General features: G+C 38.4%; 1 protein-coding gene across 2 annotated transcripts in view; it reads left to right on the top strand.

Annotated features, from left to right (window-relative positions):
- CCNY (cyclin Y) overlaps positions 1-23641 on the top strand; it is a 131166-nt gene that overhangs the window by 93232 nt on the left and 14293 nt on the right. For both annotated transcript variants that reach the window (XM_074832191.1, XM_074832201.1), the window contains 4 exons: positions 3584-3684; positions 6831-6866; positions 10120-10177; positions 10279-10398. In XM_074832191.1, coding sequence (XP_074688292.1) covers positions 3584-3684; positions 6831-6866; positions 10120-10177; positions 10279-10398 — 315 coding nt within the window. The remainder of the gene's footprint in view (positions 1-3583; positions 3685-6830; positions 6867-10119; positions 10178-10278; positions 10399-23641) is intronic.

Raw genomic sequence — 23641 nt, 5'->3', positions numbered from 1 at the left:
GACCCTTCACCAGCTTCGTTGCCCTTCTCTGGACACGCTTGAGTAATTCAATGTCCTTTTTGTAGTGAGGGGCCCAAAACTGAACACAGTAATCGAGGTGCGGCCTCACCAGGGGTAAGATCACTTCCCTGTCCCTGCTGGCCACACTATTTCTGACACAAGCCAGGATGCCATTGGCCTTCTTGGCCACCTGGGCACACTGCTGGCTCATGTTCAGCCGGCTGTCAATCAACACCCCCAGGTCCCTCTCTGACTGGCAGCTCTCCAGCCACTCCTCCCCAAGCCTGTAGCGCTGCTGGGGGTTGTTGTGGCCCAAGTGCAGCACCCGGCATTTGGCCTTATTGAAACTCCTACAGTTGGCCTTAGCCCATCGCTCCAGCCTGTCCAGGTCTCTCTGCAGACCCTCCCTACCCTCGAGCAGATCAACACTCCCACCCAACTTGGTGTCATCTGCAAATTTACTGAGGGTGCACTCAATCCCCTCGTCTAGATCATCAATAAAGATGTTAAACAGGAGTGGCCCCAAAACCGAGCCCTGAGGGACACCACTCGTGACCGGCCACCAACTGGATTTAACTCCTTTCACCACAACTCTCTGGGCCCGGCCATCCAGACAGTTTTTTACCCAGCAAAGCGTGTGCCCATCCAAGCCACGAGCAGCCAGTTTCACCAGGAGAATGCTGTGGGAAACGGTGTCAAAAGCCTTACTAACATCAAAGTAAACAACATCCACAGCCTTTCCCTCCTCCAATAAGCAGGTTGCCCTGTCGTAGAAGGAGATCAGGTTTGTCAAGCAGGATCTGCCTTTCATAAACCCATGCTGACTGGGCCTGATCATATGGTTGTCCTGCACGTGTTGTATGATGGTACTCAGGATGAGCTGCTCTGTCACGTCCCGCTCAGACGAGGGGGACAAGTGACTCAGATTCGCAAATCCCCAATGGAGCGGACAACAAGTCTCCAAGTCTAAACATTTATTAACTACTCACAATGTACTAATTGAACACACGATAGTTGGCTAAGTATATAGCAAGTTGTGGCAAGCAATATAATATGCCTTGCATTGCTTAATAGGAAAGGGAAAAGAGGGAGATAGAGGGAATGGGGAAATACAGATCACCGGTCTGGGTTTCTGCGCTGATCCCGCTGCCGACGAGGGTTCCGGGAGGCACGGGAGACATCCGTCTTTTTTGCTGGCATCCGTCTTCTTCGCTTCACTGCACTCTCTCTCTCCCGGGCGCGCCACCCCCCCCACCCCCCCTTCTTGATTTGTACCCACTTTCCTTGGGTCCATCCCCTAGGTCGACCCACATACCTACGTATCCCATGTACGGGGAGGGGTGAGGTGTTTCATGGGATGATGTAATTAGCATGATCATGTTAGCCCTCGTTAGCATATTGAGGGGTGTTAACTTTAATATGCATTTCGTGGATAATGAAGCAAAGGTCATTCACCGGACAGATGGCCCTTGAAGTTTTGGCCAGGTGCACCAGAGCAGAGCCGTCCTGTCTTCACAGGGCTCCCTCCTCCAGTCCCATCTTGTGTTATTCGGGCAGCCTTATCAGCTTCGACCTCCACAGAATGCACCCTGTGACTCATAGTTTTGTCTTGCGAGTGTTTGAGGCATTTCTTCGATCAGCCTCAACTTTTGCTTTCTCAGGCTGTTTTTCTTAGTTTCTCACAGGCCTGGTTTCTCGTCTCTCACATGCTCCATCAGCTTCCCGGGCACTGAAGTCGAGCTGACAGGCCTGTAATTTCCTGGATCATCCTTCCGACCCTTCTTATAGATGGGCGTCACATTGGCCAATTTCCAATCTGTCGGGACCTCCCTGGTCAGCCAGGACTGCTGGTAAATGATGGAAAGCGGCTTGGCGAGCACCCCAGCCAGCTCCTTCAGCACCCTCGGGTGTATCCCATCCGGTCCCATAGACTTGTGTGTGTCTATGTGATGCAGCAGGTCACTGACTGTCTCCTCCTGGATTGTGGGGGGGTCGTTCTCCCAGTCTCTGTCTTCTGGCTGAGGACGCTGGATTTCCTCAGTACAACTAGTCTTGCTATTAAAGACTGAGGCAAAGAAGGCATTAAGCACCTCAGCCTTTTCCTCAGCCATGTTTTCTCCTGTGTCTAGCAGGGGATGGAGGCTCTTCCAGTGCTTCTAAATTTTCTGTTTGTTGTTTCCTTGCTTAACATATAATAGCTTGGAGGGTAGATGGATTGTGAACTTCCAAAATATTCTGAAGTACCTTTCCAAACTTCTGGAGAATTTTTGAGAGGGGATAGTTTTCATTTTCTCAGTAAACGTTTTAACGTCCAAGAAAAGCAGTTTGACCTACAATTTTATTGGTCAGGTGAGGGACCTTGATAGAATTTGTTGGTGAGCTTTCAAATAATTTGAACATAATGTTTCTACAATTGCAACAGCTTCAGAATATTATTTTTTTCAATTAACAGAAGACTTTGGATGCTCTTTCACTCATAGGTGAGAAAAAAAGAAAGATGACTCGGATGCGTGTAGATTTTACCAAGAGTCTACCTGTTCTCTATCTAACGAATGCTGCTAAGAAGGTTGCTGCCTGTGGAAAAGGAAACATTAGTGAGATGATGGAGTGCTGGCAGTTGTAATAATATCTGTTTTGGAAATTAGTCAGGGGAAGATGTACTGAGGTAGGAGTCAGAGGACCGCAGCCTAGAGACTCAGTTGCTCTGAGCTGGTAAATGCCTGTGGATTCCATCAATGGTATTGACATTGGTCTCTCCACTGAAAAGCTGGAAATATTCATTGTAAGGCGAGTGAAAATTTCCATGTTGATGTGCCAACAGAATTTTAAATATGTAAGTTAAACATGTAATTTGATTGGTCTTAACGTTCCTGACGCAGGTTCTTGGTCAAGTTATTCACTAGTGTAGGTAGAATAAGCAAGGATAAAATCAAAGAGCGTTAATGAGTGGGATAAGTATTAGCTGCTATGATGAAACTATTCTCTTTAGACCAGTGGAATGCTGGCTGCTCTGAACAGCTGAAGGAGAAGCACTCTCAATAAATTTTTTTCTGAATTTTCCCTATCAATTTTTAGAGGTTTTATTAGTTTTACTGTAAAGATCTCTTTCCCCTACTTCATTCTGTTAGGGTTTGCTTGGGTTGTTTTTTAATTCTCTTTTCTCCAAGCATGGTTTTGTATCCATTTCTAAATCAATCTTCATTGTTAACACAATTTCTTCTGCACTCTTCACTTACTCTTTTGGAACAAGGACAGAAACATAGGATTTGCTTATCTTTGCTTTCCAAATGTATGTGTGTATTTGAATAATTCTGCACAAAAATTTTTGCATGGTTTTGGGGAAGGAGAGATGGAGGGGAGGTTGGGACTTGAAAGCATTAGTTAAGGCTCAGGCAGGTATTGTTGTGACTTTTGCACTGGTAATTATTTCTGAACTTTGTGAACTGCTTCAAAACATGATCACATTACTGTATGTGTCATTGTGAGAGACAGAGAAATCGTTTTTTTCTAAATTCTTACATCTCCTCAGAAAAATGCTTTGGTATTACATAATTGCCATTGTTCTTTTACATGTTTTTCATAGCATCCTCCTGGGCAGTTGAGAAGGAAGTACAGTTCCTGCTCCACTATTTTCCTGGATGACAGCACAGTCAGTCAACCAAACCTCAAGTATACCATCAAATGGTGGGTTTTATAATATTTTTTTTGCTAGAACCTACATTTTATATATATATATTTATATATACATATTTCTGCATCATTACTGAGCAAGCTTCAAAGGTTTTGGTTTTTGAAGTAGTAATTTTATTTAATCCAGTCATGCTCCAGAGGCAGTGAATAATATGAGCAAAGGGTATCACTCTTATTTTAGGTCTGTGCAGAATCAACCTCCCAGTATTGCATATCTCAACAAAAAGCAGCAATTAAGGATCTCAGATTCCAGCAACTGAAATCCTTGTGCTTCATCATTCAACCGGGTACTTGCTTTGGATGAGTCCTCCAAAACTTGCTTGGGTACTTGTTTATTCAGAATTTCAGAATTATCTGAAATTGAAGAGCTCTTTTCTGTTCATGAGAAAAATGCTCATTTGCTAAGCTTTCCTTCCAGTTTTATGGTTGAAATGGAAATTAGTTGTCTCCAGATTCATTTCCTTATTGAGTACAAGGGCACTGGCAGTTTATTACACAGCAGTGTGGAGTTTTGTATGTGGTGTGCACATGGGCTTACCCTTGGGTGACATCTCAGATGATAATTTCAGGTTTCACTGGGGCCTTTTTACATTTGGAGAGAAATCAAATTGATATTTTTAGAGTATTGTTCTTTACATTTTGTACAGTAAGGGAAAAAAATGAGAGAACAAATGCTCAGGCGTTTTATGCTGTTTGTTTATTATGATTGCTGATATACTCTCTTGAGCTGATTGTAGGATGGTTACCTTGATGTACTTAAATGCAAAAATGTATTAAGACAAAATCTGTGCTACGGAGATGCTTACATGAGAGACAAGTATACTCAGACTAGCATGTCCAAAGGAGTTGGTAATGTTGGTAGTCACTAAAACATGTTCTTAACTTTTCTGTTTAAGGAAAAAAGAGGTGAGTGGAGAAGGGATTTGCAGTCAGACTGACACCTCATTCCTCATCAGCTATTTCTGCCTGAAATACAGTTTTGCTTTTCCTCAAGTTTCTTTAATTAGTAACTTAAAAATAATTCAGATGAACACTGGAAGAAGGCTTTTTGAGTTGTTTTTTTTTTAAACTCCTGGAATCTCATACTCTTCTGCTCTAAAATCCTTTGCATGCAGATTTTGTAAGGGCAGCCTTTTGGGCAGGTTTCAGGTCCCTCTTTGTATCAGAACTGAGACTGCTTGTGGAAAGAAGAGATGGGTTCAGCTGGCTGCAGCAGCCAAGAGGTGTTTTCAGCAGGCCACGGTGGCCAGTAGCAGCCTTGTGAAAGAGGAGACAGAAAGACAAGCTGGTGGGGGACAAGGTGGTGGCTCATTGATTTATTTTGGGTCATGTTACGCACTGGTGTGTTTAAAATGTTAGCGTGTCTCCTGGCGATCTGCAGCGTCAGTGGGGAGGCCAGGGTAGGGTGATAGAAAGCTCCATAAGCTGCTTTCCTGCACACTTGAGTGGTAGCTGAACCAGGGTATGAAAAGCAGAATGAAGCTTGAATCTGAGTTAATCTATTGCAACTCTGAAAGATTTTCAGATTTAGATACAGATTTCTAAATAGTAAATATTTTCTAAACTTAATTTGACATTTGGTTACAAAAGCAACCATGGGGGCACTGAGCAGAGCTCTGCACACAGATTCTTGCATCTGCTTTCGTAGTGAACTAGAGCTGCAACTGTGTTCCTAGGGGCATAACTTAAAATTAAATATTAGGACATTTATTTTGTGAATAGCTTTCAGCCAAATTAAATTCATTCATAAATGTGGCTTTTGTGTTCAGTGAGGACTGTGTCCTTTAAAGTATCTATAGAAAAAAATCAAATGTAAAAAAAGCATTTATGATCCAGAAACTTAGAAGGCAGACAGGTAAAAGCTAAAATGCTCATACATAGTAAAATATATTTAATTTCAACTAAGAAAAAGTATTATCCACTATATGGCTGTGCAAAAACAAAACCAAAACCACAAAACCCCCCAAACACCAACATTCCCCCCCCCCCAAACAAAAAAAGAAACAAACAAAAAAACCCCACCTTGAAATAATTTAAAATTCTACTAAAGGAGTAGCTCCAACAATTTTTTTTTCCTCTTTTCCTAACACACAGTATGTCAGTTTTCATGTAGAAATTCTGGAATAAAATTACAGAACAACCAATTGACTCTTTTTTAAAAGGCCTTTTATGGAAAAGGGGGGAAATTTTGCATCAGTATAAGACATAAACTTCTTAACAGTGAATCACTGATAAGACAAATTATCAACAAATAGAATCAGTGAACTCCCTCCTCCTTCTCTTTTAGGTTTGACTGGGTTCTATGCTGCTGGAACAAGTAGGGAGGGTGCTGGTTCTGCCTTATCCCTCAGTAAAGCTCTGTCAGGAGTAAAGCATGTGTCCTTCAATAAAGCTGGAGTTGTGAGTAGGAAACTGGAGAATAACCATGAGAAGCCATATCTTAATTTTCTTTAGTCTCAAATGTGAATGAAATCAGTTAGTTGTATATGTAATTAAAATCTTAGCTTTCTGTGAATATAAGGACACTTTTTGTCTTCAGACAGAATATAAACAGAGATACTTTGATGTGTGGTTGAGAACATGGGAAGTGCATAATGCAGTAAGTTATTCAGGGAGTTGTCTTTCCTGAGTTAAAATAAGTAACTTGATGCCTTAAAACTGTAGGAGCCTGGTATTTGAGTCTGGTATGTGAGTAACTACATAGAACAACAGCCAAAAGTTAATGGATTTAAATATAAAATCGTAAGCCAACAGTGATTAAAACATTTCATGTTAGCCTGGCAGCATTAGCAAACAATAAAAGAGAATGTCCAATGCCTCTGATGCTTTATCTTCAACCTTGGAAGTCAGTAGCAGTTTTATCATTGACTTTAGTGGAGTAGGGCATTAAATGGAAGGTATGTACAACTTGGTATGTAGAATATGAGTATTTTTGTAAGGTGCTTCATTATTATAAATAACTTAATATTATAAAATTGTCTGTTTACAGCAGTTTTCCTTGTATCTAACAGCGAACAGAAGCAAACAGGCTGTTAAGCATACTATTTGTCATGCATTATGCTAGGTTTTAAATTTGCATATTAATATGACAAATATAATTTGACAGTCCTGAGGTATTAACTCTATATTTTTCTTTACAGCGTAGCTCTTGCAATATATTACCACATCAAAAACAGGTATGTGACTAATGAAATCTTGTACTGAAGATATCTTTAATAAAAACAAGTGAACTGCTCTAACCCTAAAAATCCATGCTCTGTTTCTTTCAAAATGTTTTTAGGTAGTAGTTTTCTTATTTCCCGTGCTAGAAATGAGAAACATATTCTTTTGCATTTTTATATATATATTATTTTGCTTAGAAAAATAAAATTTAGAGGATTACGTACCATAAAAATCTGGAAGTACAGTTCAGAATTGAAAAACTTTTCATGATTCAGTGTTTGGTTTTATGTGCACTGGGTACTTCTCCATTATTGCATATGTTGCAATTGCAAATAGAGAAATCTGAATAGTGTCTTTCAGATTTATTTTTTGTAGATACACCTTTGTAAAGTTAACTGTGTAAATCAATGATCAGTTAATGTTAATGGATTTAAAATAAAAAACATTAATTATACTGTCAGAGTGACATTGTGAATAGATATAATGCAAGATGCCTCAGAAACAGAGCAGGACCTGGCTTATCTCTTCTGGTGTAGTATGTTTTAGATCTCTGCTCAGTCAAGTTGATTGAAATTGAATAGAAAATAGGTTCTTTAAAAAGTAACTTGGTAAGTAACAGCTTTCTTCATGTTGAATTGTGCTTTTGTATCTTAAATTCCCTGTCCTCATGATATGTCACAGTATCATAAAACAATATTTCCTGACATTTCTAAGGAGAGATTGTATAAATACTTGAAGTGACTTTTGTGTCCATGGCTTTTCAATGTCTTTTCAGAGAGCTTGGCTTAGATCTTGATCTGAAGAGCCACTTACATGTTTTTTCTTCTGGACTGTAAGAAGTCCAACTAGAACAAAAGGAATTACTCATAAATTTAAAGTTAAGCTGGTGCTGGTGTTTCAGGTCACTGGGACCCATCACTTCTTGAAACAAGGCTGACATCTAAAGAGAAACCTTTAGAAGTGCACAAGGGCAGAAAGGCTTAGGGCTTGATCCCTGCTGAAAGCTCTTAGACAACTTTCCAAGATGTCAGTGTCCTGAAAATAAATACATTCTGAATGTTACCTCCTTGGGAAACTTGCTATCCATCCTTTCACTTTTGGGATGGAGAGGTGATTTATTCAGGAAGAACTGGTTGCTGCTTCTCTGTCCTGAAGCTGCCCAGGGTGGGGAGGTGTGTTGTCAGTGTACCCTCTGCCACGCTCGGGTCACATTGTCTCGGCTGCGATGCTGGAGCAGGCTCATGCACGTTGGTTACCAACTCTGAAATGAAGGATGTCATATGACTGCTCTGTCTTTGGCTGTCTCTGATTTAGGAACAGAGAGACAACATGGTAACAGCATTCAGTTGTACTTGCTGCTGAAACAGCAATAGCAAAACATATGTCCTGTTTCCTGCCATTATAGGCAAAAAGGAAGTTGTTGATATATGTGGTAGATTTTGGTTTGTTATAGGGGGTGGGGAGTAAGGAACCACTGTAACTCTTACAGAGACTCAAGGTTGATTTTGACAAAAAAATGAGTCAAGCACCTGCTTTGCCACAGAAGAATTCTTTTCACACAATATTTATTTGTTCCTTTCATCCTGCACAGTAGGCTTAAAACTAAACTACTTCCTAATATTCCAAACTCTCACCAATCCCAGTTTTTTTAGAAACTATACATGAAATAGAATACTCCTTCATATATTTTACACATTTCATTTCATTGTAACATTCTAGTTATCATTTCTTCTTTTCTCAGTGTTACATTTTTTTGTCATTGTTTTATTGATTTGTTTTCTGCAGCTTTTGTTGTGCTTAGCTGTTCAACAAGTGGTGAAAGACTACACCTATCTTGTTTTCAGGGGAATGCTAAGTATTGGTGAATTTGCTAAATGAATAAATAAAATATATGCCAACAAACTAAACATGAAGAATGCTTAGCAATTAGTAGATGGTTCATTTTTGAAAGATAACAATGTGAATTTGTTGTAATGAAGACAAAAACCTATCAAACCTATCAACTTTTTTTTTTAGTGTAATAGATTTTTTTCAGGGCAATCAAATGTGCCTTCATAGCATGCAGCAGCTATGGCATGAAAAAATAAAATAGAAAGTTTGTTCTTTCTCTCTTCTCATTGCAAAGGGCCACAGTTTACTGTAGCACATCAATGACTGCAGTAAGACTACTTCTGCATTAAGATACTAGCCTCTTTATGTAGGGGTAAAAGTCTTGCTTAGGAATTTTCTAGTAATTTTTTGTTTTTATTTAGGTAGTCTTTTTTTTTAAAAAAAAAAAAAAAAAAAAAAGTGTTTATTTCCAGGGTTAGCAAGCTTTATAGCAGAAAAAATGTTGCCTTCAGATGTTGAGATTTAAATGTTAGCTGCTAATAAGTACAGTTTGTAGACATGAATCATGTTTGCATGCTCTGAGAGATAACGTGCTGTTGAGTAAAGCTAGAAAACATGTTCATTGCTTTCTCTTGAGAACTCTTGTGACCAGAGTACCAGGGATGCTGTAAATAAAGATGGGATTGTAATAAGGAGGTCACATGGATGCATCTGTCCAGAAAGTGTCTAGTTCTAACTGGTACTGTTATACCACTTGCTTTTGTGATTGTTAGCGTACCTGCCAGGATTGCACACAGCAAAAATCTTATATCGCGTACTGGATGTTAGGCTTGTGAAGTTGCATCAGCTTGCATGCTGATCTTGAGAGAGAAATAGCGAATAAAACCAGTGAATAGGAATATTATTTTGTCTGAATTTTTTTGTATGTACTCCTTTTTGCTTTCAGAAATCACTAGTAGGATAGGATTTTCCAAATAAAAAGTGAAGTATGTATTAACTAAAGGATAACTGTAAAAACGGTGTTGCATATTTGTAAATGTTCATGATGTTGACAGTAAAGGAGAAGGGATTAAGAGATTGCAAGGATTAATGTGATAAAGTTAAGAAAAGGAAAGTAAGCTGGGCTGATTTTATTATAAGTTTATAGTAGTACCTCTTAGACTGTCAAAATGCCTCACGATTGAGAGCACAAAAGCTGTGGGTCTTGGGCATTGAAAGCTGAAAATTTTAGCATACTGTGTAATATGGATTTCTTATTACATGTGAACCTTATGGCAGAATAGTTCCAACTTCTATTTGAAAATCACATTTCTGCAGTGTTTCTAAGCACCCCACAGCATGAGTAGTATTGGAGTTCTAACAGTACACTTGTGTCTAGGAGAGCTGCGTGCTGTTGTGTTCGGATAATGACACTACTTTGGTTTTAATACTTTTTAGGGACACAGATGGAAGAATGCTCTTAGATATTTTTGATGAAAACCTTCATCCCCTTTCGGTAAGTTCATCTGCCTCTTCTTCCCTTTCATGTGAACTGTCTTTCTTTTCTGTCTGCTTCATTTTGTTTCAGTCACCTATTTGGAAGTATTTCTTCCTTAGAAATCCGAAGTGCCACCAGACTATGACAAACATGACCCAGAGCAGAAACAGATTTACCGCTTTGTTCGGACGTTGTTCAGTGCTGCTCAACTGACTGCTGAATGTGCCATTGTCACACTGGTGAGTGTGTGAGAGATGGTATCAACCATCTGACAAGACCCAGTTTTATTCTCAAAGCTTGGGTTTGTATGATTTAATAAATCTAGGTGCTGCCAGAGAATTTTTTCTCACCATAGAGACCAAGGAAATTTCTTGGTGGGAAGAGATGATACGGTTCATTTTCTTGGGGAGAGTAAGTGATGGAAGAAGAGATTGGGTAACATGCGACACAAAAGCCAGGGTTACATCTTGCCCTCAGTCAGTGATAATGTTACAGGCCAAAAGGGTGACTAATAGAAAATGCAGGTGGCAGAAGTGGTCTGAACAGGAGGGTATGTTGAAAGCAGAAAGGCTTCCACTTTTGGGGGATTTGCTGTGTATCATTGTAGCTCCCAGCAGAGACTCAGGAACAGCTGTAGGGAATTTGATAGCACTCATAAGAATTGACAGGCACATGAAGGATTTGGTGAGTGACTGGGACATGTTGGTGGTGGTTCTTTTACTTGCACTGTACTTGTCTTTCGGGACCACGTCACAGGATTGAACAATTGTACTCAAGGCTGAAGTTTAGCTACTTAAAAATAGCACACCACAAAAGAAGGTTCAGATTTTCAGCTGGTGTGGATCAGCATAGCAATGTGGATTAAAGGAGCTAAAGTGATCTCCACCAGCTGAGAATTTCTCAATTTTCCTGAAATTTTTATCCTGAGAACTCTGACAAGCCTCTTCAGCTTTCAGGCACAATTTTGGCCATGTTCTTGGCTCAGAGATTTTAAAGGAACAAAATGGTTTTTTATCACTACCATACGTGGTTTCATAACAGCTTGGTTATGCACTGTAGATGGAAAAAGAGGAAATTGGAGAAGGAGGATTTTTGAAGCCCAGACCTACTCATTTCCTCTGTTAATCTCTATCCCTTGGCCTCTAAGATTAGTTGGCAGGCTTTTCTTCTTCGGACAGTCAGAATGAATTGTACTAGCCAGTACAGTACAGGAGTATGAGAGAAATAGGGCAAGAAACACCCTGCAGTGCTCTACTCTTACATTTTGAAGTATTACTCTACCTAGTTACTTGACCCAGCCATTACTTGTGTTCTGAAATGACATTTTGTCTGTCTCTTTTACATAATTGCACTAAGTACTTGCCCTTCTCCCTTTTCTTCCTAAGTGTTTTCTGCTGGAGGCAAGATACGTTGTGTGAATCAGTTATGTTCTCCTGTAATTTAATAAATCTACTGTCAAATACAGTGGAACCTTGTTGTAGTTACCTGCTGTTCAATCTTAGGTTATTTGATCAGTGAGGGCACTGTTTAGTAGAAAGGAAGAGGTTTGGTTTTTAATAACAATATCTTCCTGTTATTGCAATGCATGGAACGTTCTTCCCCACAAATCTTGTTAACCTAGGCATATATTTCAGTATCTTTCATTTGTAAATACTTCCTTGCCTCTTCTGGTTCTCATGTATTTTTTCTGCAAGTAACTCTTTTGGTGTGATCTGCAATGAAGTATAAATGTTTAACTCGATGCAGTTTCTATAGTTGTTAGTGCTTGAAGACTTAGGTGGCTTGGGTTTTTTACCCAACACAACAATAACAGATAAATTGTTCTATAGCCTGCTTTTCAAAGCAGTCGTGCAGATGTTTGCAGATAAACTTGGTGCAGGTGATCAGCGTTACTGTTCTGCTATTCTTGTCCATGTTTTCAGGATAATAGCACCTGCCTGACCCCTCTTTCCAGAAAGCTTCAGGGGTTTTGTACAAATAGTGTTTTAGAAGTATGAAATTCTCCTGCTGCTGTTCTGTTTCCTCTGTACTTCTAGATCCCATTTCTTTATTTGTTAGTGTCATCAGGAGGGGCCCCAGAGACAGATTGTGTTGTTTCTGAACTGTTCAAATGTGGAAATTAATCTGTCAAAAAGCAATCAACCCTCCTCCCCTCCCCACACTCCTGAAATCTTAATAGTGTTGATACTGCTACTTATGAACCCTCCAAGTGCTTTCAATTTTGATATCCTGTCTAGAGAAGGAGAGCAGCATTCCCTGCTGGAGCTTTTGTTTTGCCATAGTCTGGCCCTCTGTCAGAGAGCAATCTGATACCCCTGTCTGCCACTTGTTCCTTCTGGGAGGTTTGCCAGAAGGCAGGAAGTATATCTGTGGAGATCACAGTACATTTTGAACAGGATGCTACAGCTATTATCTTTCTTTCACTCACTCTAATTATTTTTAAACAGTCCTAACCACTCCTTTTTATTGCCCAAATCATTAACGTGGTCTAAGATGTGTGGCTGAATTCACTTGCTGTTTGTATTTTACATGCCATTATCCAGGTAGAAGCAGCAGTTACAATTGGTTTTATAGCACTCTGTATGTTCAGCACAGGAGCTGAATAAATGTGAAACTCCAGACTGTTAGATAAGCTAGTCTTCAGCAAAAAGCCGGCATTGTGTTGCTTCAAGCACTTAATTAAAATATTTCAATTAAAGCCTCCACTGTTAAAGCAAAACCAATTTATAATTAAACAAAAAATTTAATTTTCACACAGCCTCCAGAGCTGCCAAGAGATTTCCTGTACTGATAGGTGAAAAACTAAAGTCTCAGGCTGAAACAATTAAATACTCACATTATTTATTTATAAAATAATACCATAATAAAATTAGTTTTAAGAATTGTGTTGCTGATTTAAAGTCTTGCAAATAATGTGAACAGCTGAACTATTATACTCTATGACCTGACTTTCTGAGAAAAATAATGCCCATGTGCTTCTCCCTCAACCCACAGTATTCCCACACTTGTTAAAACTGAGAAATGCCTGTCTCATCTTCACTGTCTCCTCAAGTGCAGAGGTGGCAAGTTGTACTTATGTTAATCTACTAATTGGATAGTAAATAAAAATGTGAACAGGAGTGTTATCCATACCAACAGGGAAACAATACAGTGTTTACATGTAATGAGAATTAAATATTTATGCTTTGTTTTTTTATTCTGTAAAAACAATCCTATTAACTAGACCTGAAGAGGAGAATGGTCCAGGTTTTCTGCTTTGCCTTGGCATGACTTCCTGAGTTCTTTGCAAATAGATCAAATCTGAGGCTCCTTATGTACTTCCCTGTCCATAGTAGTTTCAGAGAGGATACATTTTGCATTTGCAAATAGGCAAATATGCTAGGTCTATATGCTATAGACTGATACAATGTATGTAAATACATACAGTACGTGAGTTGAATTATTTCTGTGAAGTTCAGAGGAGCATGCTTTTGAAATACATTACAGAGTTCATACTGTGACTGAGAGGATTTGATGTTGGGAAATTTGAAATTTGAATTACGTAAGAATAAATTCTCCTTATGAAAAATAGGGATTTAATTAATCCAGCCAGATGTTCCTGAGTTCTTATTGTACTCTTCAGTCACATTTTCAGCAGCTAGGTAGAGTGAGCATGTTGTTGAACTTTGTTGTGAACAGGGTCTTCGTACCTGTGCTCCCGCGCTGGTGGGAGCAGAAGGCTCAGATTCTGGTCCCTGGCTTTAGGGCTATTCTCATCTTCTGACTACAGTCTTAATATACCTCACATGAATGATTATCAGTTAATAGTTACATGTCTCTTAGTGAAGTCTTGCTTTAGGCCTACTGGGTTATACACTTCATAAAAAGAGAACATTCAAGCTGGGCGTTGGGAGAGAATTTTTTTTAAATCCCCCAGAGAAGAGGACATTCAGTTAAAGAATGGGTATCTATTTCCTGAAGCATCTCTGAGGGCTTCTGTGTGGGCAGGGAATGAATACTGATGCCAGTTTTAGACTGGAAAGTCTATGTTACCTAATAGTTTGAGTGCATTTTACATGTATTATAGATCCTTGTCTTAAAATTATCTTTGTATTAAATTAGGGGGAAACCTGGAGATGTGTGACTTTTCTTTCAGTTCCATTAGTTCTTCCTATAAATACCTACAATGGTACTTTGCAGTTGTTCACATTTTCAGAGTTTTGTGACTGTGTTTGTTATTCTTTTTCAACATTTGGTCTAAAAAATAAAAATTGGATGAATTTGCAAGGACTGTGATGATGTGATGTCCTTTTCAACCAAACGGATGGCAGCAGACCTTTGTGGAACATTTTAAATGCCCAGCTGGGCAATTGCAAAGCAGTTATTTCTGGAGAGTCGTGGTAGGGAACTGGCTGATTGCTTAGAACAGAACATATGGCAATTTAGTGATTGGATTAGAGCCGTAATTCGGCTATATAGTAGCTGCTACCAGTTACATTTTTTTCCATACAAATATCTCTTTAGTTTCAAGGCATTGTGACACACTGACGTTTTCTCATTAAAGAGAGAGTACTGTGCATTTCTTCATGATATGTTGGGATGGAAACTGTCTTCGTTAGTTATTCTGTGCTCCTGCAACTTATAATGTGGGTTACCTAGTGAGTTCATATGGAATTTAAATGGGAGAGGGAGGGAATGAAGTTTTTGCAAATACATATTCATTTGTAGGTTCTCAGTTATGGTAATTAAAATACCAAAACCATCGTCTCCTTTATGGCAGTGTAAATCGAATGAGAAATAATTAAAGCCACTAGAGCTTTATTGCTAAAATAGAGATAGACCTTGACATACAGCAATATAAAAACAGCATGAGAAAAAGATAATGATTTGCTCTTGCTGCTGCCTCAAAATTCAGAATTGTTCTAGTAATGTCAGTGACATTCCTCGGTGATTGCCCCTTTTTTTTTAGTGTGCTGAGACTCCCACTCAGCCTCCTTGGAGGCAGTGCACAACTTCTGACCTCTACGTGTTGCAGCACAGGAAACTCCAGTACTGCAGACAGATGGAATCACAGGATAATTTAGGTTGGAAGGGACCCCTGGAGGTCAAGCCTGGTCTGGCTGCTGCTGAAAGCATGACCAGCTGGATCAGGCTGATCACGGCCTGCCCAGTTGAATTCTGGATTTCTCCAAGGATGGAAATTTCATAACCTCCATAGAAAACCTGCTTCATTGTATTAGGGAAGCCTAAAAAAAGAATTACGGTATTTTGGGTGCTTAGACTGCAACTCCAGTGATAAGAGGTATCAGTGGCACATTGGAGGTTAATATTGAACAGCTTCAAAATGAAGTAACAAAGAGAAGCAAAACTTCTAGAAGAACCCCATAGTAAAATTTTAATAAAATCTGAATATTCCTTTGGTTTATGAACTACTGAAGTGAAATGATTTGGCACTTTCATATTTGACATACATCTTCCTGAAGGAAAATATAAAAGAGGGAATAAACCTTCTCCAGTATTTGAACTTTTCTTTCTACTTGAGAGTATTATATAATGTATAAAGTATGCTATAATGTCCTCTGAGATGGAAAAAATTAGATGCTGTTTCGCACTAATTAGAACTGCACTCTTCAGTGCTATCTTTAGTTTTCAGTTTCTTCAAACGGATTTATGTTCTGTTGATTGGGATGTTGTGTAACCAACTCTCTGATATCCAGGATCATGGGGAGCAGAACATCCTGGATAACTGGGACAACACTGGCTGCTGTGGTTACTATCAGACACTCAGGAAGTCCAGGATGGATTCACCCAACTGCAAATAATCACCCCACAGATTAGTTCTGTCTCAGCAGTGGCCCTGCTGGAGCAGCACTGCTGGAGCTTGGATGCTGTTGCTGATCCTGTTAGTTTGTGCCATGTTACTGTTCTGTGTCTAGATAAATAAAGCCCACCAGGACTAGTGGTGATAATGGATGTCTAAATGCTTCTCCACCACCATGCTATTGCAAGTCCAAGTCCTGGGAGTCAAGATCAGAGTCATCCAAACTAGCTCAGCATGTAGTCGTTTCAGGTCTGGCAGATTTATGAGCTCAAGATATGTGCTGAAACAAATCAGTTCTGTACCTCTGCTGGACCTGAAATGACTTTGGAAGCCATTTAACTACATTCCTGTGGTGCTGCATCTAAGCTAATGAACCTCTCCAGAGTTCATTGAACTCAAAGCCAATTTGGAATTATCTATACCCATGGAGTGATAATTTTATTTAATTAATAGAATTAAGTTCTTTTTCATTCAGAGAAATTAATTCTTAACAAAGACAAATCACCTGATTGGTTTCACTTGCGATTAAATAATAATTTACTGATATTCCAAGTGTCAAAGTCAGTCATTGCAAAATCTTGGTGTGAGTCTGGGAAGACGTGGAAAATAATAACCCAATATTGCTCTTTTGAAATCTTAACTCTGTGCAGCATATCTTCAACATGTGTTCAAGTTACTAAAATGTCTCCAATGAAATGCAAGTGTTGCTCATCAAAGCTTGTTAGACTGGCACTCATGTAAAACCATGTGGTTCGTTCTGAAACACAGTGGACTAATAATGGAGGTGTCAGACCCTGAGGTATTGAGTTTGTAAGTAAAAATGTATTGATGGACCAATGTCTATTGGTATTTTCCAGATCAGAACTGCATTTTCGTTTCAACTAGGGATTGAATTATGTTACAAATGCGTTTTGAAGGTTGTAGTGGTGTTGGTATTAACATTGAGACACACTTGTTCTTTGCAAGCTGGGAAAAATTCAGAGTGATATTTTGTTTGACTGAAGCCACTGACAGTTTCTGCCAGTGTCACATCTGTAACTTTAATATTTTGTTTAAATAGTCTTGTTATAATTCTGTAAAAAAACCTATAAATGTACAGTCATAGAACTAAGTGGGTAGTGATAGGTGTGATGAAGATGGCTCTTGGGAGCTATTAAAGTGAGGAGAACTAGGTGTTGAATTAAGGCTTTTTGGAATTCAGCTTTTGAACGTTTAGTGGAGAAGTATGCAGAAGTTTTGCCACAAAAGCATACTTTCAGAAGAGGCATTGCAAAGGATGAATTAAATTGAGGAAAAGTAACATTGGTATAACAGCTTCAATTTCTTTTAAGCTTTAGTTTCATTCTTAAGCATGGATACAGCTGTTAAAAGTGGGTGGAGGAAAATCATGGTATTTATTTTAACTTACGTCTTCTAGATACTAGAAGCTCATTTTATCTTTTATTAGTTCTGATTCTGTAAATGAACACCTGCCAAAATAATCCAGAGGAGATGAGGTTTTCAGACTTCTGTTTAAAAAAAAAATGTTTCTCACATTGTTTCATCTACATTTTTTGGTCTTTTGACATATAAGTAAATTTATTCCAGCATTCTGGGATGCGAGTTACAATATTCTTTTCTACAGCGAGCTTTTAAAATTCAGCTTTATTATATGGCTGCACAGTATCTAGTCCTAAAGAAAATGTTGCAAGTGTTTTGCTTTTGAAAATTAAGCCAGTGAAATTCATTACAACACACAAATACACTGAACCCCATAGTGCATGCAGAATCCCAAGTTTGATACAAACCCCGTATTTAAGAAAATGACTCCTGTGTTTAAGACACTATTCAATGTATGGACATAATTGCATACCAATGGCATTTCCATATAGCACATTTACCATTATAGGGTCAACATTTGCAGTGATTTTTTTTTTTTTTTTTTTTAAATGAGGTGGAGCATGCCTGCCTGTGTGTGGGAAGACTCACTTGCTTTTGCCAGGAAAAGCAGGTGCTGTTCTCCCACCAGCCATGAGTTTGTTTGGGATGAGTAGCGTAGTCACTAACCACCCACCAGCCTTCTTTAAATGGGCTGAGAGCCACCTGGCCCTTCTCCAAAAGTCTGTACTGATTCAGCACATCTTTGTAGCAGCCAGGAGCATCCCCCTTCAGTAGTGTAGGCTGCTGAGTGCATGGCAGACTCGTACCTGTCCCTTTACTCTGATATCCCATCCAAGTCAAAATCCTGGTGTGTGGTCTGTTACCATGCCCTGGGTCTAGTATATTGAAATGCTCTGAGATGAGAACAGCGGTGGAGAGCTCCATTTGTCAGGAATATGAACTTTCTCACGTTTGCACAGGAGGTGGAGCTCACTTGGCTGGGTGTATACTGCTGGTATGAGGATTCTCTACATCAGTAGCACGAGAGCTCAAGTATGTACCAACCTTTCCTCTGCCAAATTGCACTATCTGCAGAGCCACCTGGTTCTCTCCAAATTAGAGTGAGAGAGAGCTAGAATGAAGACTGTGAACTTGATTGGACGTTGAAGAACTACACTAATGTGACAGCATAGGCGTATCTTTGGAAGACAAGTCCTAGAGTACAGTGAATTCCCACGTTAGCTGAGGACCTCAATAAACTTTTACAGGTGTTTGCTGCGAGAAAAAGTCTTGTTCTTTTTCTGTTTTCTCTTACTTGAACACATATGCTTAAAACCCAAGACTGAGTCAGGGAGGCCACAGCAAGTGAATGAAACAAAATGCTCTCTTTTAAGGCACTTTCAAGTAAGGAGCCAGAAGCCACACTAAGTGCCTTTCTCCTGGTGAGGTATTTATCAGCTTCAGTTTTATCGGAAGATGATACAGAGCCTCACTCCGCAAACCATATGTCTGGAGTTAAGCCCAACTTATCACCAAGGACTCAAGAGCAATTATTCATATCCTTCAACATGCTATTGGAAGATGCTCAAATACGGTAATGAAGGTGGTATAAGAATAGTGTCTTATCAAGCTCCTGTTTAATTTTTAAAGCTCATTTCTCAAGTATGTGCTGGTGGGAAGGTAGTAGCAAGTTCATGATCCCTTTTAACTTCAGTGTAGGTTCATCTGCTCAAGGTGTAAGTTCAGCTGTTATGAATTATTCTCCTTTATGTCTTTCCTTGCAATATCATTCTTATCTGTTCTTATTAGTTTGCTTTTTCTTCTCTGAAGGCCTTTGAATTTGAGCCCACAACAGAATCCTTACTTGGTTTTCTTTGTTTTTTTTCTTTTTTCTCTCTCTCTTTATAAGCTAGAGCTGCACATAAGAAAGGATACCATTTCCTGATTTTTGTATGTTTTGTGTATCTATAGATGTGGAGTATTCATTCAAAATCTACTAAAACAGTGTGTGGGAAGTGGAAATTTAAGAGGTTTGCATTAACAGTAAAGGGTCAAATTCAGCACTGATGTAAAGCAAATTAAGTTAATTTCCAAATTTAAGAACGGCATGATATTATGGCTTCCACACACTTTCTGCTTATGAAGCTCCCTGCATTAGCATGGTGTATTGCTTTAAAGAAGTCTTCTGTTTCATGGGGACAACTCCAGGGAATGTTGTTTGTTCATAATTCAAGGAGCAGTTTTGCTTGCTAAGTTGAACAAGTTTGTTTGTGCAATATAGTGGGAAAGGTGTTTGTTTACACAGGCTGCCTGGAAAGCAAAATGTGGTCTTTTAAATAGAACCATCAGGTCGTGCAGACCCTGGTGAGATCCATGTGCCACCTTTTTATTGAGCTTTGTATTTCTGTGGTTTTACAAATATTACTAGACCACTTAGAGAAGAATCTTTTGAGTCTCCAGCACTGTTCCCACCTCAGCCATTTATACACATTTCTTTCAGTTTCTGTCTTGAACCCTTGCCTTGGAGTGACCATTTGCTTATTTTTAGGGACTTAATTTTAGTTTCTCAAAGCATTTCAACTGAGCTGTTTATTTTGGACTCATACACCATTTAGAAAGCCTTCATAGGCAAAACTTCCAATACCAAATTTTATACATCAAAATCTTTTCAGAGTGATGGTCTAACTAAAAATCAAAAACTCCGTTTTCAGTAACGGGCTTGACACATAATTTGGAATTTGTAATTTTGTACTTTGATAATGTTTTGCCTTCCTTATGAAGGAAAATAAATTACTGAACAATTAGTGATATTTTGTTTTACAGTATTATAAGATAATGTTATAGTTTTCTTCAGTGTTAGAATGGCAAGTGGGGGCAGATCATAGCTAAAGAAGAAAAGACTTATTCAGGAGTCTGGCATCTGACCTCTTGAAAAATTCAGCTTTATATCTTGCTACCTAAATGTTTCTTATTTTTAAGGAAAAAAAATGAAAAATCAACAGTTTTATCTGTGAAGTCTCATGCTCTAAATATTCTGACTTTATAGCTGAATATAACTTTGTTTTCACAGAGATTTTTGAACGTTTATTATGCCTGTCTTTTTATGCCTAATGACGTAGATTGTGTTCACCAAAGTGTTTAAAACAAGATTAAGGTTAATTCCTCATTAACACAACAGAGAACCCTTTGGGGAATGAGAAAGCCAAAGGTCTTTTACTGAGACTTTTTATTTGACCACTCTGTAATATCCAACATACTGTAACTATTCAGACTTTTTGAATATTCTATAATTTAAAAAAATTCATTGAAACTATTTTGGCATTGGTGGAATCAATGAGGTGATGCTTTTCCAGGTACAATTTCTATGCAGCTACCGTTTTGTATGTACACTCCTTTTAGAAGTTAGTTGTTACTTGTTTAAAGTTAGTCCAGTGTTTATTTGAGGTACAGATATCCCCAAAACTTGGGATAAATATTTTCTAAATGTTTTATAGGTTGTAGTAATTACCTATAAACTGGTCATAATCCCACTTTAAAAAAAAGTTTTAAATTAGTAAGTAAAAATCTTCAACATTATTTTAAAACATATATATCTTAAAGGATGTTTTCGGTTTTTTTAGTAGCCATGTATTCTGTTAGAGCAGAAGTAAATTCTCTTCAGCATCTGTAGAAGAATATCTTCAGGTGTTTAAAATTTAAAACAAAACAATGGTCCTTCAGAATCCCAAGCAGTGTTCTGTTTCTATAAAATATGCAGCCTTTCGGGTAGGTATGATATTTTGCATGTATGTTGTACTTTCATCAGAGTATCTCATAAAATCTCCTGGTAGTTTCTGTCAGTTGATGTAGAATCTTGTAAGAGTACTAGCAATCTAAATAACCACCTAATTGCTTTTTATCACAATGCAGTGAAGAGGGTATTACAAGATCTATTACAAGATACAAAGAATAGGTTATTCTTCAGTAAATGGAAACCTGTATTTTTATAGAGTAACATATCAGGACTAATCGTTGGTTGTAGTAAATGTGTCTGTTTTGTCATGTTGAAGCACTTTCAGTTCCAAGTTCTGCTCCTTCGTGCACAGCAAGTAGTTCCACGGGAGAGAAACAAAACTGCAGACCAAATTCTTTTCCTTCATGCCGGTGAAGGCAGTAAAAAGTCTTGTTTCTGAATCAGAGCAGAATTTAGTAAGTTAATAAATTACTGCATCTGGCTTTCCTTAAATCATTGCCAGCAGACTTCAGTGAAACTTGTTTGAAACAGCCTCACAGTGGACTGAGAGATCTGTGTCTTGGGAGAGGTGGTCTGTCGAGGAGAGAAGATTTTGTATTTTTTATACATGAATTCATTGTAACATGACTGTTAGTGACCATTACAAAACTGTAACTTGAGTTTTATTTTCCTTCAGTAAGAGTAGGAAACAAAGAACTTATACTTTGTGGTGGCCACTTTGAACAAAAGTTGTCTAATATTGTGTCGTTTGTATTTTTTCCCATGATTTTCTTGCTCAGTATGCCATTTATACTGCAGAGTGTGAGAGACAGTTTTGTGGACTGAATATCTGTGTATATGCATTCAGATATTTAATTTTTTTTCACAAGATATATATTTTTTAAAAACTTTAAATTATACAACAGCTGTCTAGTGTTTTCAGTGATCTTGTTGCCAAGCTTTAATTACTTGTACATATCATAATTGTGAAAATTAATGAACAAAACTATATGAAGGATGTAATTGTCCGTGATGTTAATGGTGACCCTTAAAAATATACGAGCTTCAAAATACATGAATTATTATTTTTTTAAGTATGTAATATTTTCTACTAATGCTAGACCTTTCCAGAAGCACAAATCACTGAAGGTCCTCTGTGTGCTGGTATGAGTGCACATCCTTATAGAAAATCACAAGTGAGCTGTTTCAGGTTTTAAAGTTTTCCCCCTACGCCCCGCCTTTCCCCTTCCTCTCAAATTGTTACCAGCATGTATCCTACATTGAATTTTTGATATATTAGCTATTCTTTGGGTATTATTCATTTAGGTGCTAAAAACATTAACTTAGACAAACAGCAGGAGACTTATTATGTGTCTTCTCAGCTAGTATGTAAACTGTTCAAATGTTGTGGATTGCAGAAGTATTCAGTTTTGTTTACCTCACATGTAAATATTCATAACTGTTGTCATTTCCGTGTCCCTCACAGGGGATAGAGTAGGGGGGCACGCAAATCACCCACAACCAGTATTTCTTAGAACACATTTTATCAATCTGTTACTATTTATTTAATTCAGCTTCCTTTTTCAATAGCAGGTAACTAGTCATACAGCATGTTGACTTACTCCTGTGGATCCCTCACGTATTCACCTATAGTTCCCTGGCTAGAGCATCAGTTGGGGGGGCAACCTAGCCCTGTGTCTGGAAACAGAGGGTCATACTGCACCCCCAACCCCCCACAGATTTTGGTAGGTGTTCAGAAAGTCCTTCCAGGGTCCCTTGTTTCATCAAATGCATGTATATAATCCTGTAGGCTTTGTAAATAGTACCCACTGCCCTCTTGGATGAGGTCTAGGTTATACAAGCTCTGGTTGGTGCTAGCCCATGTTGGTGGCCTTAGACAGATTGGGCCAGACTGTGGTGTCCTGAGTTTGTCAGTTCTTGTAGATCCAACAGGATTACTGTTATTCATCTCCAGATCTCATCAGTCCAGAGGAAGCTGTTACAAATTACCTTCTTGGCACATACTTTTCTTCTCTGTTCAGCTTGCTGTTTCTGTGGTAACTGTTCCTCCGTCCATCCTATAGATAGCCTATAGAACCTCTTCACACAGGCTCACTAGAGGGGCCCCACATGACATGATGCCATGTCTGATAACTGATTGCCTGGAAATTACAACTATAGTTGTTTGTATGACAGCTAATAACTAATATCGGTAGCATATCCTTGCCTTCCTTATTAGTAATCAGCATTTTGTTTATTTACATTATTATGTTAATAATTTAAGCTATCATTTGAATTCCAACTTGTGACTATATTACCAACAGTTACAGATAGAAAAATAAGAGGTTTGTTCCTGGTGGTATGATCAGAAGGTAAAGGCCGATTAAAATATGAATTTATCACATCCAGTCTTGAGCTTGGCATAAATGTATGTATTTAAACCTTTAAAATTATTTAAAGTTAAAAATATTATTAAATATTAAAGTATTTAAATTTATTTAAAGCTTTTATAAAAGAATCTTCTTGAGAGCAGATTACTGTTTTAAAATTGCCGGAGTGGGTTTATAAGAGTAGTTTTCATTTTAATTCTTACTTAATAACAAAATAGATT

Source organism: Strix aluco, chromosome 1 (assembly GCF_031877795.1).
Source record: "Strix aluco isolate bStrAlu1 chromosome 1, bStrAlu1.hap1, whole genome shotgun sequence".
NCBI lineage: Eukaryota > Metazoa > Chordata > Aves > Strigiformes > Strigidae > Strix > Strix aluco.
The sequence above is the reverse complement of the archived record's forward strand: the minus strand, read 5'-3'. Positions and strand labels throughout refer to the sequence as shown.